The sequence below is a fragment of the Marmota monax genome, unplaced genomic scaffold, assembly GCF_021218885.2.
Source record: "Marmota monax isolate L192 unplaced genomic scaffold, Marmota_monax_Labrador192_F-V1.1 WCK01_AAM20220418_F8-fsc00168, whole genome shotgun sequence".
Lineage (NCBI taxonomy): Eukaryota > Metazoa > Chordata > Mammalia > Rodentia > Sciuridae > Marmota > Marmota monax.
In genome coordinates, this window is record NW_026692492.1 from 2997148 (window position 1) to 3012902 (window position 15755).

Sequence of the window (15755 nt, forward strand, 5' to 3'; positions counted from 1 at the left end):
ATCATGGATAAACACCTGGTCCTTGTTCGTTTTTTGATAATGGAGTACCCTCTATGGTGGTTTGAGAATGGCATTCATTAGCCCAATGTCTCCCTCTACGGCATCGTGGGCAAATACCTGGTATTCTACTCCTTTGATACCTAGTTTTGTTAAACCCCCCTCCAATGGGGCAATTCCTTTTAAAATGTCCTGTTTGTTCACAATTGTAGCATGTTCTTGGCCTGGCATCTAAAGCCTGTTTTACTGCAGCTGCCACAATTTGCCCTTGTTCATTAATGTCTCTACATAATTTAATATATGTGTTTAAATCTTCATGTTTCCATGGTCTAATGATATCTCTGCACCAACGATTCGCTTGCTCATAAGCCAGGTGTTTTAGTAATGGCATTGCTTGTTCTGTATTCCCAAAAACTCTGGTAGCTGTTTGAATAAGCCTATCTACAAATTCAGCATAAGGTTCATTAGCTCCTTGTATTACCTTAGATAATTGACCTTGTAAACCTCCATGTCCTTGTAAAGTCTTCCATGCCTTAATTGCATCTGCAGCAATTTGTGCGTATACGCCAGGATCATATGCAATTTGTTGCTGCTGATCCTCATAAGGTCCCTTTCCTAACAACATATCTAGATTTCTCTGAGGATAACCAGCTGCTGCATTTCGCCTAGCCGTCTCCTTGCAAAATTCCTCATTGGCAACCTTCCATAACAGGTATTGTCCTCCATTTAGCACAGCTTTACACATATTAGCCCAATCTGCTGGCGTCATGTTCAAGTTGTTAATGGATTCGACCAAGCTTACAGTGAAGGGTGCTTGAGGACCATAGGTTGTTACAGCCTCTTTTAGCTGCTTCACTGTTTTGAAATTTAAAACTTGGTAAAATCGCTGCCCTCCTGCCTCAAATACAGGGCATGTTAATATTTGAGACCTTGTCTCAGGATCCCAACTATCAACTGCGGGGGTTGGGGGCCTCCCAGCATATGGAGGTGGCGCTGTTAGTTGGACACTTACGCCCTCTGGTGATAGAAAGGTGTTAGTAGCAGTCTCCTGTTGTAACTTTCCCCCTGATGGCTTTTTCTGTTTTACACTTTCTTTCTCTGTCTGACTAGCTTGAGAGGCCTTCTCTTTTACTTGAATCTTTTCCTCTGTCTGACTAACTTGAGAGACCTTCTCTTTTACTTGAATCATTATGTCTTCTCCTTCCTCTACCATTGTCTGAACTGAAGGCTTTGGACTAAGCAAACAAGATACGAATGTCCACAATGGCAATGTGCCAACTGGCAGAGTCCCTGGGCTTTTCTTTTCTATTCTTTTTAAATCTTCACCATGATGGTTCCATTGTGATATATTTAACAACTCCTCCTTAAAAAGCCATGGGCTACATTTTTGTATTGTATCAACGTATGCCCTGATTGTTCTTGATTTTACTGAGATGCCTCCTTCCTCTAACAATTTACTTAACACTCTTTCAGTTTGTTTTTTACTAATTTCTGATCCCGTATTTCTACTATAATACAACCCAACAAGATAACGCCTAACAAAACTGAAACTGAGTGAAACAAAATTGGAACAACACAAAATCATTATAATAGCCTCCTGAAATGTCCATCCGTCCTTTCTCCCTATCTGTTCCTCAGATGTGAGCGGTTTTTCTTCCGTCTTACACATCTCCAGGGACAGGCAACTTAAAACAAAAGTGAAACAAAATAACAAAAGAAGAATCTTAAAATGGCTTTTAAAATCTTAAAAGAGGCTTGGATGGCTTCAGTCTCAGGCCTCCTGGTTTCCCAAGTTAAATGATTTATGGCCACTTTCACTTGCATGTTGGTGATGCTTGGGACCTTTTTCCACATGACAGGGACAGGTGGTCACTGTTGAATGATGACAGCTGGAGCACAATGAGGCATGGGGGTGAGGAGACTCACGGATGATTCTGAGGATGGCCCTTTGAACACCCAGCCTCCCTTGTAGTCTCCTGGCCTGAAGGTCAAACCCAGTCAGTGGAAAAAGCTCCTCACACAAGGTCAGGTTCACCCTCTTCCTCAGCAGTAGGTGAATCTGGGGCCTAAGGAGCTCCAATGAGTTTCTCCAGCTCTGATGAGATAGGAAAACTGGGACGCTCTCCCTGGGATCAATGGAAGGTTATGAAAAGAGCACATGTCCCCATCCCTCATCCATGACAGCCCTTTCCCAGATCCTCTTTCTCATGAGCCATGGAAATATTTAATTTTCATAACTAGTTGATGCTGTAGTTGGACATGATAGAAAATGTGTCTCTACAGCTTTGGAGTCGTTCTGTAAACTCACTTTAATCCTTTAGCCTGAGCAGAAACAGCCCTCTCCACAGCATGTACTGCAGAATGTCACCTGATGGGAGGCTGTAGCTGCATCAATGATGTAGGGCACATGAGGCTAGACACCCAAGGATGTTCCAGGATTAGATTTATTAGCTGCAGGGTTCTGAGGTGTATCACCTAAAATTTTTTGGATCACTGTTTGGAATTTCATTGATCTTCATTTACACCCAGTGGGACAGGGATAGAAGTTTATATTTTCTGTAGGTGTATACGTGAAGAATTTTTCTTTTTTTAGTTCACAGAAAGTACTTTGTGTACCAATTGTAAGATTGGTCAGAGGACTTCCAAGCTTTACCACAAAAGCAGAAGTCTGTGTTATAACCCACACTGAGATATTTGCAAAATCTTTTCCTGACATTCTGTTGAAAGAAAATTATGGTGAAGGTCTCTCGAGAAGCTAATTTAAGATTCTTGGGTGGAGAAAGGAGTGCCACTATATTAGCACATCAGACTGGGACACTCCTTACCAAGCCTTTGGTCATGTAGAGTGTATTAAGTAGGTTTTCTTAACATTAAACCTTAAACCATCACACAATTTCCCCAGGGCTACTGAGCTACTCTAAACACACAGAGAAATCAAGCCTGGGTTTTCTAGAATATTCCACCTAAGTATTATTCATGGGGAGAAAAGCTTAGTTGGATGTAGTTTTCTAAAAAAAAATTCACTGGTATAAAAGACCTTCAAGAAGGAAGAGACCATCTGCAATTGTGGAGGAAACACCTGCAGAGCTGCATCTGCTGATGTGGTCATCAGTGGGGTCCACACACACAGCACCAGCAAACTCATCACCTGAGCTATGGGAGTGCTCGGTGCAAGAATGCTTGCCTAGCATCCACAAAGCAGGATTGGATCCTCAGAAATGCGGAAATAAAAGAGAAAACAATTCAAGCATATGGCAAAACATATTTTGAGAAAGTGCCTCTACAAGTAATACACACAAGTGACATTATGTTATAATGCTCTTTAATGTGCTTACATACAGCATGATACATGAGACTTAGAACAAGCACAAGTGACAAGAGTGGGGTCCCAGAATCATCAACAGCTCAATAAGCAATCAAGGAAAAGAAAGAGGACAGCTTCAGGTTACACAGACACATCCTTATGGTCCCAGCTGCCAGCCTCTCTCCATCTCAAAAAACAACAATTAAAAGGACTGTGGAGAAACTCAGTGGTGGAGCACTCCTGGGTGAAATGTGAACAAAGACAGAGAGGAAAGAAGTTCAGAAGAGACATTTCACCAATCTGTAGCAAAGGCTGGAGTGGAGAGGCCTAAACTAACATACAGAATATGTAATGAAACATTAGACACAAAAGATTTAAAATACAGGAAAATGGAATCTAAAAATAAGAGAGATTTAACCGAGAAAAACATGTTGTTTTAAAATCTTCATGCTGATACAATGCTCCTCTTCAACCCAGGGTGCATTTTTGTTTCCTCTGAATAGATAAAAAAAAGAAATGAAGGCACAAACTTTTTCACACACCTACAGTTTTTTTCTCAAAATAAATAAATAAAATGAAATAAAATAAAAATATCCTCAAGTCTGAACAAGTTCAAATGGATCTGAAACAAGCAAAGGTCCTACCACATTTCTACATACAGGGCTTTTCTCCAGTGTGATTTCTTAAATGCTGTTCGAAGGGACCTGGAAAGTTGAAAGTCTTACTACAATTTTGAAAGAGAGAAAAAGGATCTTCCCAGATGTGAATTTTTTATGTCTTTGAAGAAAACTCTGAAAGCTGAATACTATCTCACATGGCTTATCCTCAGCATTTTCTACAGTATGAGTCCTTTCATACAACTGAACAAAACTAGAACAGCTCAACTACTTATATTTCTTTTTTTGCATATGATTTATTCTTTTTATTCCAAAAGAGTCTTCTGAGTCCTTAGTAAAAGACTGAAAAAACTAGATTTCCCACATTTCTCACACTCACAGGGCTTCTCTCTGTGTTTTCATATATGAGAAGAAAAACAGGGCTGGATGGGAAGCTGACAGGATGTAGCTTTTCTCTGGTATGTATTCTGGTATGTATTCCAGGGCTTTCCTCTGGTATGTAGTCTTCCATGTTTATGAAGCTGATGTGATGTAGCAAAGGTGTTGCCACACTGCTTACATTCAGAGGGTTTGTTTTTCAATTGGAATGAAATGCCTTTGAAGGCAATAGGGAAAAATGGAATGATTTGTGATAATTTTATACATTTAAAGAGTTACTCAGTTGGAAGTGGTGGAGTATGCCTTTAATTCCTGAGACTTGAGCAGCTAATTCTGAAGGATCAATGTTGGAGGCTAGCCTCAGCACCTTTGGAAGACCCGAAGAAATGCAACAAGTCCCTGTCTCAAAATAAAAAGTAAGTGGAATGTAGCTAAGTGGTAGAGCACAACCAGAATAAATCCCCAGTGTCTGTCTGTCTGTCTGTCTCTCTCTCTCTCTCTCTCTCTCTCTCTCTCTCTCTCACACACACACACACACACACACATGCACGCACACATTTTCAGCAGTGTGAGTCCTTCCTTGTCTTTGAGGATGACATGAAATATTGATTTACCAGGTTTTACATTCAAAGGATTTTTTCTCCAGTAACTTCCCACATGTATATGAGTGAAACAGTAATAACAGAAATGTTTACCAATTGTTTACATGCATACGATTTCTCTGCAGTATCTGTTCTTTCACATGTGTGAAGCAGACAGGATGTGGCAAAAGCTTTTCCACATTGTTGTTATTCATAGCGCTTTTCTCTGGTATGTATTCTTCCATGTCTGTGAAGCTGAGGGGATGTAGCAAAGGCTTTGCCACACTGCTTACATTCATAGGGCTTCTCTCCAGTGTGCATTCTTCCATGAATCTGAAGGTAACTGGATCTAGAAAAGGCTTTGCCACACTGCTTACAATCATAAGGCTTCTGTCCAGTATGAGTTTTTACATGTGAGTGAAGGTGACTGGATCTCGCAAAGGCTTTGCCACACTGCTTACATGCATAGGGCTTCTCTCCAGTGTGCATTCTTCCATGAATCCGAAGGGAACTGGGTGTAGTAAAGGCTTTGCCACATTGCTTACATTCATAGGGCTTCGCTCCAGTATGAGTTTTTTCATGTGAGTGAAGGTTAGAGGACTGAGTGAAGGCTTTCCCACACTGCTTACATTCATATGGCTTCTCTCCAGTATGAGTTCGTTCATGTATCTGAAGGCCAGAGGCAGTAGTGAAGAATTTTCCACATTGTTGACATTCAGAGGATTTCTCTCTAGTATGTCTTCTTCCATGAATCTGAAGGTTACTAGATGTAGAAAAGGCTTTTCCACACTGCTCACATTTATAGGGCTTCTCCCCAGTATGAGTTTTTTCATGTGACTGAAGGTAACTGAATGTAGCAAAGGCTTTGCCACACTGCTTACATTCATAGGGCTTTTCTCCAGTATGCATTCTTCTATGAATCTGAAGAGAACTGGATGTAGAAAAGGCTTTTCCACACTGCTTACATTCATAGGGCTTCTCTCCAATATGTGTTCTTCCATGTCTGTGAAGCTTAGTGGATGTAGCAAATGCTTTGCCACACTGCTTACATGCATAGGGCTTCTCTCCAGTATGAGTTTTTTCATGTGAGTGAAGGTTAGAGGACTGAGTGAAGGCTTTCCCACACTGCTTACATTCATATGGCTTTTCTCCAGTATGAGTTCGTTCATGTATCTGAAGGCCAGAGGCAGTAGTAAAGGCTTTTCCACACTGTTGACATTCATAGGGCTTTTCTCTGGTATGTATTCTTCCATGTATATGAAGCTGATGAGATGTAGCAAAGGCTTTGCCACACTGCTTACATTCATAGGGCTTCTCTCCAGTATGAATTTTTTCATGTGAGTGAAGGTTAGAAGACTGAGTGAAGGCTTTTCCACACTGCTTACATTCATAGGGCTTCTCTCCAGTATGCATTCTCTGATGTATTCTAAGTAAACTGGGATAAGCAAAGTCTTTCCCACATACCTTACATTTGAAACATTCATTCCCCATGTGTGTGATCCTGTGCCTTTGAAGACTTGTGTATGAAATACAGGTCTGACCACCTCGTTTACATTCATACACTTTCTCTCCAGCATGAGTTCTTTCATGTCTTCTTAATAAAGAGGAGAAACAAAAGGCTTTCCCACATACCTCACATTGAAAACGTTTATGTTCACTGTGTGTTCTCATGTGTCTTGGAACACCTGTGGGAGAAGACGAGGCTTCACCACATTGCTGATATTCATAGGGTTGCCACCCAGTATGAGTATCTTCATGCCTTTGAATGTCACTGGAATGACTGATGACTTTCCCACGTACTGTACATCCATAAGGTCCATCTCCAGTTTGTATTAACATTTGTGTGTAAACACTTCTGAGAGAAACCAGAGATCTCTTATAATGTTTAACTTCACATGGCTTCTCTTCACATTCCTCATGCTTGTAGTATTTGTGTCCAGAGTGAGATGTGATCTGCCTATGAAGGAATTAAGGATATATGAAGTCTTTTGCACACATAATGAAGTCACATGGATTTACTCTATTAAAATTTTTCTTTGTTCAATTAAGAATTGGAATTGTTTGAAGGTTTCCCCAAACGCTTCTGTGCCTTGGAAGTTTACCATGACTTCTTTGAAGAAGTGACCAGCACATAATCAATGCTTGATTCATTCACAATTTTCTATTTATTGATAGACCTTTACATTACTACCAACATCAGGTAAAGGCTAAGTTTTCTGACTTGTTCAACTTGCCTAAAAATAAGGAGATTGAAAGCAAACAATCCTTTTCAACACAGCTTCTCTATGGCTATTATCCAAATAGTGATATTCACATATGCAATTTCATAGTACTTTTTGCATGTCAAATACTTTGAAAAGACTGAATATCTGTTACAGCTAATTATATATTTCCGGTAAAAAGCACTATAAGAATAAATACTTCTCATATTATGCATACTTCTTTCGTTGGTTTGCTTTAAATATTACATGACAGTTCTCAGACCCTGTCATAGACTCCTCTTGTGAGTACAGTTACCTTACATTGTTCCCAGAGTTTTCAATCTGAACTTCAGTGGTCTTGTCTTCCCACTTGTTTCCTAAAATGAGAGAACAGAACAATCTTTATGAATATTTAGGAGCTAACAATGCTTTGCCAAATGATACATGCTATTAATGCTGCAATAATTCACCAACTGATTCCCTTTTCACCTTCTACATAAATGACCAAAATAAACATGAGTTCTCTATTTTATTAATTTTAAAAACATCATTATTACCTATAGAAGACAGGTTTCTGAAGACTTCCTGCATCACATCTCTGTAAATATTCTTCTGGGAAGGATCCAGCAAAGCCCACTCCTCCTGGGTGAAGTTCACAGCCACATCCTCAAAGGTCACTGAGATCTAAAATATCCCACCAAATGTATAGTGGAGGCCAGGAGAGATTGACAGCATGAGAAATCTATACTCAATATGCATGATGTTCACATGATTCCCTGGCCTCTCAATTAATTCCACGATTTGGTCCATCAAATCTTTACTGCACTCAACTTCTTCCAGCCATTGCAACACTAGAAATTGCCTACTCAGAAGGAAAACATCATAGTGATTTATACCCTTTCTTTGGTGATTTCACAGGAAGTAAGACAGGCTCCCAATTACTCCTAAGTTCCTTATTGGTTGCACCTCTATTACATGTCTTAGAAACGTCCTGAGTGGTACAGAGCTAATATAAGCAATTCTGATAGTGCTTATCTTTAGAAAAGAAAGGTGATGAGTACGAAATTGGAGGAATCATGAAACTAAGCATTTGAGAGAGATTTTGACAACTACAGTGGCTCCCTGTACCTAGACGGTTAATATAGACAACATGGTATTTACTAATGTATTGTTTCCTCTGAAAGTCTATTGTTCCAAACTTGAAGAGATGCCTAGAATCAGCCCCCAACCACACCTCTGGGCATGGGGTCACTAAGGAGATTCCTTCACAGACAACATTTAGAAAACCTTTCACACAGGTTGTCACAATGCATTAGCTGGAAATTGAGCTCATCCTGTGTGATTACACTGAGAACACCTAGAAGTTCGCAGGTGCTTCAATCCAGAAAAAAATTTAGTCAACTAGCTTACTATTAAATGACCAAAACAAACATGAGTCCTCTATTTGATTAATTTAATTTATTTATTAATAAACACAACAATTTTATAATTTCCTGTGGTTACTGTCAAAGCAGAATGGGGGAAGTGAAAGATAGCACATGCCTTAGAAATAACTCAATGACCCAAAAATATTACCTTGTCCAAACAATAGCCATACAAAGTTTTATAACTCTCAAAACAATCTTCTTAATAACCAGCAGGCATGACTTTTCTAAGTCTCATGGGAACAATGAATGTCCAATGACTGTCAAACTCTTCTTAACAGCAGCCAGTTCACTACCATAATGTATAGTCATCAGACACATACCAATGTTCTGCTCAAGGACATTTTGATCAATGTTGGGCCACATATACAATGGTTGTCTGTTGTGAAAGAGATTCATCGTGCCTGTAGCAATGGTGTTGCAAACAAACCTAAGGCAGAAGCTCTTCCAGAGTGTGGTAAAGCAACAAGTTTGTAGCCCAGATTCCTGAACTATCCCACACAGTCTGGGTGTGAAACAGGCCACCATTCACATCTGTAAGCATGCTATGATGTCTTCACAGTGATGGAACAGGCAAAAAGAAAATGTCCCTGCCACTGACACATAACTACACTCAAAAACTGAAAACATACCCCAGGGGCTGAGGTTGGGGCTCAGCGGTAGAGCACTCAAATCGCACATGCAATACCCTGGGTTCAATCCTCAGCACCACATACAAATGAATAACTAAAATAAAGGTATTGTGTCCAACTACAAATTAAAAATAAGTATTTTTTTTAAAAGTCATTCTGACTGCTGGGGTGGTGGTGTGCACCTGTAATTTAGCCACTAGGGAGGTCAAGAGAGGTCAAGGCAGGCAAATGGCAAGTTGGAGGCCAGTCTCAGCAACTTAGCAAGATACTCAGAAATTTAGAGAGACTGGTCTTCATCAAAAATTAAAAGGGGGTCTGGGATTGTAGTTCAGGGGCAGAGCACTTGCTAGCATCTTTCAGGTACTGGATATGATTTCAGCAACACAGAAAAATAAACAAATGAAATAAATGTATTCTGTCCATCTACAACTATACAAAATATTTAAAAAATAAAAATAAATTATAAATACATAAGAAGAAGGGCTGAGAATGTGCTCAGTGGTCAAGTGCCTGTAGGTTTACTCCCCAGTAAAACACCTGCCCACCTCCAGAACGCTGCTCACAAACTGAAATTCATTTCTGGAGGATAACTAAGCATGAACAAGTCCATGGCATCAATCCCCACCACTCAAAAGTAAGCAAATAAATAAACCACAGTCTACAATACTAATTCTCTTGGACTGGAGAGTAGCTCGGTAGTAGAAAACTTGCCAAGTATGTATTTGGCCTTCCCTCGGATCAATCTCCAGCAGTCCTACACACACACACACACACACACACTCACACACACACACACACACAAAAATACATATAATGAGAGATAAAAATTATTATAATATAAAAGGTACACAATTAGAGGCATAAAATACAACAAAATCAATGGAAAGACAACACACTTTCTCACAAAGGAGATTGAATGTTCCCATGATCGACACTCTCTGAGAAAGCACTGAGAATTTCAGGAAATTCTGTGAAATTTAGGGCATGGTTTACTGTATTTTGGGGGTAAACTTAAGAAAAACTACATCTAAAACAGGAAATACTAGGGTTGGGATTCCGGCTCAGCAGTAGAGTGCTTGCCTAGCACATGAGAGGGCCTGGGTTTGATCCTCAGCACCACATAAAAATAAATAAATAGGTATTTTGTCCAACTACAGCAACAACAAAAAATACTTTTCAAAAAATTGGAAATAGTACACTATATTGAAGATGAGCCAAAATATTGTACAGGATAGAGTATAGAGAGCATTTATGTTGCACACAAATTTCATAAGCTAAAAGGCCAGCTCCCAAAGGGGTGGCCCTAGGAGGAGGCACTTAGGAGGGAACAGGAATCAGGTGACATAGTGGGAGTGCTCTTGAAGGAATCAGCACCCGTATTTAGACAGACATATGGCTCTTTTCCAGAAAACAAGTGTCATTTACTATTTCACTGATATTCAGGGATTAAATGATCATAATTGGGTATTTCAGGTATTGCTAAAATTGTCCTTAAAATTTACAATGAAGACAGGAGTGATGGTGCACACTTGTAACCCAGCGGTTCAGGTGTCTGAGTGCTGAGGCAATGTAGTAGGACTCTGTCTCAAAACAAAGAATCTAAAAGGGGCTGGTGGTTCAGCACCTCTGGGCTCTATTCCTGATACCAAAAAAAAAAAACACAGTTAACATGAACCTGCCAAGTCCAGACAACAAAAGTGAAAAACTGTCATCCTTTGTCAAATTCATCACCTTGTGAAAGACACATACTAGTTTTCATGAAATCACATTCATAAATTTATCCACCACTATTTTTATAGAATTGGACTCAAATTCTGCAGCAATAATGCCAGACAGAGTTTCTCCGTATCTTACATGGCATTTTGGAATCTAGGGTGGGATTTCAATTTGAAATCACTGAAAAGACAAGATTGAATCTTACAGACTTTCTGTACATACTCAGGGGTAGCAAAAGGTAAATTAGTTAATTAGGATTTTCTTTTTCTTTTTTTTCATTCTTTTTTTTGGGGGGTGGTACCCCAAGATTAAACCCCGAGACATTTTACTATTGAGCCACATCCCCAGTCATCCAGTCTTTTGTATATTTTATTTTGAGATGCAGTCTCACCAGGTTGCATAAGGCCTGGATAAGTTGCCAAGGCTGTCCTCAAATTTGCAACACTCCTGTCTCAACCTCTGGAGCAAGAGGGATCACAGGTGAGCACCACTGTACCTGGCTGTAAGTTGGGATTTGTAACAATGGAAATGTAACTAGACTTTTTAAAATCCACTTCTCTCTTGCCTATTTAATAATAGTCCATCCCATTTGGCTCTGAATAAATAAACTTGGGCCTCAGATAAGTGAGCACATCATTTCAAAGTGATGCACAGAAAGCTTTGTGGCTGAGGGAGCACACATGTGTCAGGCTCAAGGGGCAGGGAAGGTCCCTGACAGCAGGAACATACTCCCTCCTGGTCTTGCTCCCTGAAAGCATCCAGGATCACTGTCCCAGGGACCGAAGTAGCAGTCTAGATGAGGCCTGTTCCAGGAGATTCCTCAGATCAGAGCCCCCAGCAGCTTCCCTGAGAGGCTGCACCCTACATCTCAGGCTGTCCCCTAGGAGGAGCTGGCCCAGGGCCTGAAGTTCTGTTCACCCTGCAGGGACCAGGGCAGCTGTGGGCACTTTGTGGCAGCTCCAGGAGAGGATAGTGAATGAGGACGTGGGACCCTGTGAAGTGTCCAAAGGGAAACTCTGCCCAAGAAATCTGACATGGTGTCTACACATAAGGAAGGTAAAAGGAGAAGCACAAGATTTTCACAGCTGTGAACTCAAGTTCTCTATATAGTCGCATCTACATCAAAGAACCTTCAGAGTACTTGATTTTAGCTAACGAGACCACCATGAGGGTAGAAAGGCAGGGTTCTGTATGGAGAACAAAAATTATCTTGGGCTATCTTAAGCCCTTCAGTAGCCAATCATCTTAATTTCTGTATCAGACCACAATCTCAAAATTTCTCAGAGTATATCACTAACCTTACCAGACGTCTCCAAAATCTACCAAAGCACAGAATGCAATAACAGACATACAGAAGAAATTTTCTTTATTTTTTCTGTACCCCAATAATCTGATGTTCCTACCAATGCAATCGGTTAATGGAGTAATACACAGTTTCTTTTATAAAAAAGTTCATGTAGGCCGGACACAGTGGCACACAACTGTAATCCCAGCAGCTTGAGAGGCTAAAGTAGGATGATTGCTAAATTCAGAGGCAGCCTCAGCAACTTAGTGAGACCATAAGGAACTTAGTGAGATCATATGTGAAAATACAATATAAAAAGGGCTGGGGATGTAGCTCAGGGTGTAAGTGTCCCTGCGTTCAATCCCTGATATATTAGAAAAAAAAAGAAAAGAAAGAAAGAAAGAAAGAAAGAAAGAAAGAAAGAATTGATGTAATTATGTAATCTCTTCCAGGGAGGGACACACACATCATTCAGGGTAATTTGAATCCATGTACCTTAGTATAGTCATTAATATTTGGGTTAAAATGAACTATTTTCTGTAGCTGGGGTTGTCAGTGCCTTTAATCTCATCCGCTTTGGAAGCCGAGGCAGGAGGATCACAACTTTCAGGCCAGGCTGGGAAAAATACCCAGATCCTTTGTGAAAAACATATTGAAAAGAGCTGGGTATGAAGGACAGTAAATGAATCAGACATTATTGTAGTGGCATACCTTTTTTTCACAGAAAATTTTAATTGGGTTTCTCCAGAAATCTTCACCATGGCTAATTTTAAGACTGTCAACAAAACAGTGTCCACAAAAAAAGTTCAGTGTAGACAAACTTCCTATTTTTGTGTTGACCTATTTTACTGGGCCACTACTCTGAATGAAAGAAATTAGCACTTCAAGTACTGGACTCGAACTCCCCCTTACTACTTTTTTACACACTTGTATCCTGTATAGTAGTTTGTAGAAATGTGCAAACAAGGTGTCTGGCCTTGAGCTGGGCTTCACAGAGAACTTACCAACTAGGCTTCATGGAAACAGCTGGTGGGGGAGGAAAGAAAGGGGAGAAGAAGCTCTCCCCTTCTCAGGTGCTGTCCTTGAAGGCTTAACTTGGTCAGAACAGAGAAAGAAAAAGCTGTTTTTATGTGTGATGTGACAACTTAACTATGGCAACACCATTTTGTAAACTTAGCCAGGACACACAAAAAGTCATGACTGGGGCAGTTTGTATTCATGAAAATCCCCCAAGAACACAGAATGATCTATGGTGCCAACTGGAGAATAACTGACTGCAACTTTCAGCCTTGTTTGCATTGCCTGAACCCCAAATGTCCCTTTTGTCGTTTTTGTGCTTAAATATGGAGCCAACTGAAGGCAGGGGCACCACTCTGATCATCTCATTCTTTTGAGAGCAGAGTGTCTGCCAAGAGCCAGCAATAAAGGCTTAATTTGAATGAGACTGTGTGATCTGAGAGTTATTTGAGAGTCTCCGTATTACAATGTGAACTTCTGAGCCCCTCCCCTTACATGATGAGTATAAAATCCTAAAACCACCTGAACTCAGGGTTCAGGGGATTGATTGATTGATTACAGCAAAAGCTGTGCCCTCTGAGACTGGCTGCAGCCAGATAAAACTGTTTCTGGCTATCTTCAGTGCCTTGCCTCCTTTGTCCCTACATCAGTATTACCCTGTGTGCTTACGTGACTACACGACTGGGGTGACTCTACATCATGGACTATCAGAAAAGGGAGCAGTTATACTCTATTGATGAAGCCCAGGACTCCATATCCCTGGGATCTATCAACAACCTCCTTATTCCCTTTAAAGCAGTTATTTTGACCAAACACAAGGAAGTGTTAAGTGATTATTCTTTCCCCTCAAGTATAATATTCACAAATAAAAACAAATGCTTTCAAAAGTGTCCTTTTTGCCAGGGACAGTGGCACAGGCCTGTCATTCCAGATACGTGGGAGGCTGAAGCAGGAGGATCACAAGTTAAGGCTGGGGAGGGAGGGAGGAAGGAAGATTCTTTCCAATATTTCACTAGATGAGAAGTGACAACTAGCGGGCGGTGTCTATTTTGACCGAGTGGGAAGAACGAACGTCAGGCCGAGCTGTGAGCTGGAGGGAAGGTGGGGTTTAGAAGGCAGGAGGCGCCTGCAATTTGGGGGAACTATAGCAGCCTCCGGAGGAGCTCCCCTGGGAGAAGGAAGGTGCATTTGTGGCCCTGCTTCCTCCACGTTGGGAAGAGTGGGTGTGGGCCACCAGGGCCCTGAGCCTCCCTTCCAAACCCAGGGAACCAGGGGAAAGGGTCTAGGGCCCTCCGCAGCTCACCCGCGCGCCAGGCCCCAAGGCAGGTGCTGACTGTGCACCTTCAGCCCAGGTCGCAAACTCACCATTTTTGGCTTCCGTGGTGAAACGGGGTCCTCTGAGGAACCTCCAGTCAACCGAGATCGTGGGGTTCACAGGGAGCGAGAGTCACGTGTTTCCCTCAGGAGAGAACTCAGGTGCCAGAGAAGGAGCAGCCCAGTCGCTGAGGAAGAAAAGCCCGCGATTGCGGAAGCCCGCCCTTCCCCTCCCTCTGCGCGCTGATTGGACAGTTCCTCCCATCGTCCTTGATGGATGGCCTCCAGGCCCGCCTCTGCATCGTGACTGACAGCTAACATCATCCAATCGCTGGCTGAAATTGGGTTAGTGACAGATTCTTGGCCCCAGCCCTTCTCAGGTGGAGCTTCCCCCACTGTGCTGGGAACTAATCCAGGTGGGAAGCCTTGGCTTAGCCTCTGGTACAGAGGTGCCATGTGGCTCTGCTATATGTGTGCAACAGTCATAGAGTGCTTTCCGAGCATGGCGAGGCCCTGGGTTTAACCTCAACACAAAAACAGACCATAGCTTCTCGGGGAGGCTGAGGCTGGAGGAGCCCAAGGTCAGTGAGACCTTCTCTTAAAATAAAATGAAAAAGGTGGGGTTGTAGCTCAGAGGTCCAGGTCAAGCCCCACTGGGTTTATTCCCCAGTACCTCAAAGAAAAAGAAAGAACTATATAACATATATATTGTTTTTATCAGCTGATGCGACCTCAAGCGACTTAGAAGGACACAGTCTCCACAGTTTTGAAACACTATTTAAAGATATCATATGTATGACCCATACATAATATCTAAAAATGAGAACAATTTGAAAACTATTTTAGTAATTCTCTTCACCTCCTGGCCTCTGTTGCTTTGAGGAGGCAGCCTGAGCTATGAAAGGAAGCAATTGGGGTTGGCTCTGATGCTCAGGGTTCCATCCCCAGCAGAGAGGGTCCTCAGGGAGGAAGGAAGGAATCCTCTAGGGCAGGAATGTGCGGTGGAAATAAAATGGGTGCCTTGTGCTTAGTGTAGATGTTCTACTTCGACTGTTAGGAAGTCTTATGCAGAGACCTGACTCTGGGGATCCAGGTCTGGTCAGGTGTTTCCCCCAAAATCAAACAGAAAAGGTCATGATGCAAAGCAGGAAAGAAACTTTGACCAGTGCAGCTACACCAGGAAGACAAGGAAACCCTGCCCTTATGCTGTCTTCAGGTGCTGACAAGGACTTTGAGGTTTTATAGAAGGATAATCATAGGCATGTAAAGAAAGGGAAAAGTGTATGTAG

At 41.5% G+C, this 15755-nt stretch overlaps 1 protein-coding gene across 1 annotated transcript; it reads right to left on the reverse strand.

The window, feature by feature from the left end:
* Nucleotides 1–3357: 3357 nt before the first annotated feature.
* Nucleotides 3358–14079, reverse strand: LOC124092087 (zinc finger protein 14-like). Its single transcript, XM_046443396.2, has 4 exons — nt 13140–14079; nt 7636–7762; nt 7395–7455; nt 3358–6834 (listed from the first exon to the last, which is right to left on the reverse strand). The coding sequence occupies exons 2-4, from the start codon at nt 7667–7669 to the stop codon at nt 5085–5087; spliced, it is 1845 nt and encodes a 614-aa protein (XP_046299352.1). The 5' UTR covers nt 7670–7762; nt 13140–14079; the 3' UTR covers nt 3358–5084.
* Nucleotides 14080–15755: the final 1676 nt, after the last annotated feature.

Bases quoted from the DNA above. Each gene is read 5' to 3' on its own strand.
- LOC124092087 (XM_046443396.2), bottom strand. From the start codon at position 7,669: ATGCAGGAAGTCTTCAGAAACCTGTCTTCTATAG. The intron at 7,456-7,635 runs GTAATAATGATG...CTCTCATTTTAG, and splicing joins CAGAAACCTGTCTTCTATAG to GAAACAAGTGGGAAGACAAG. The intron at 6,835-7,394 runs GTAACTGTACTC...ATTCCTTCATAG, and splicing joins AACTCTGGGAACAATGTAAG to GCAGATCACATCTCACTCTG.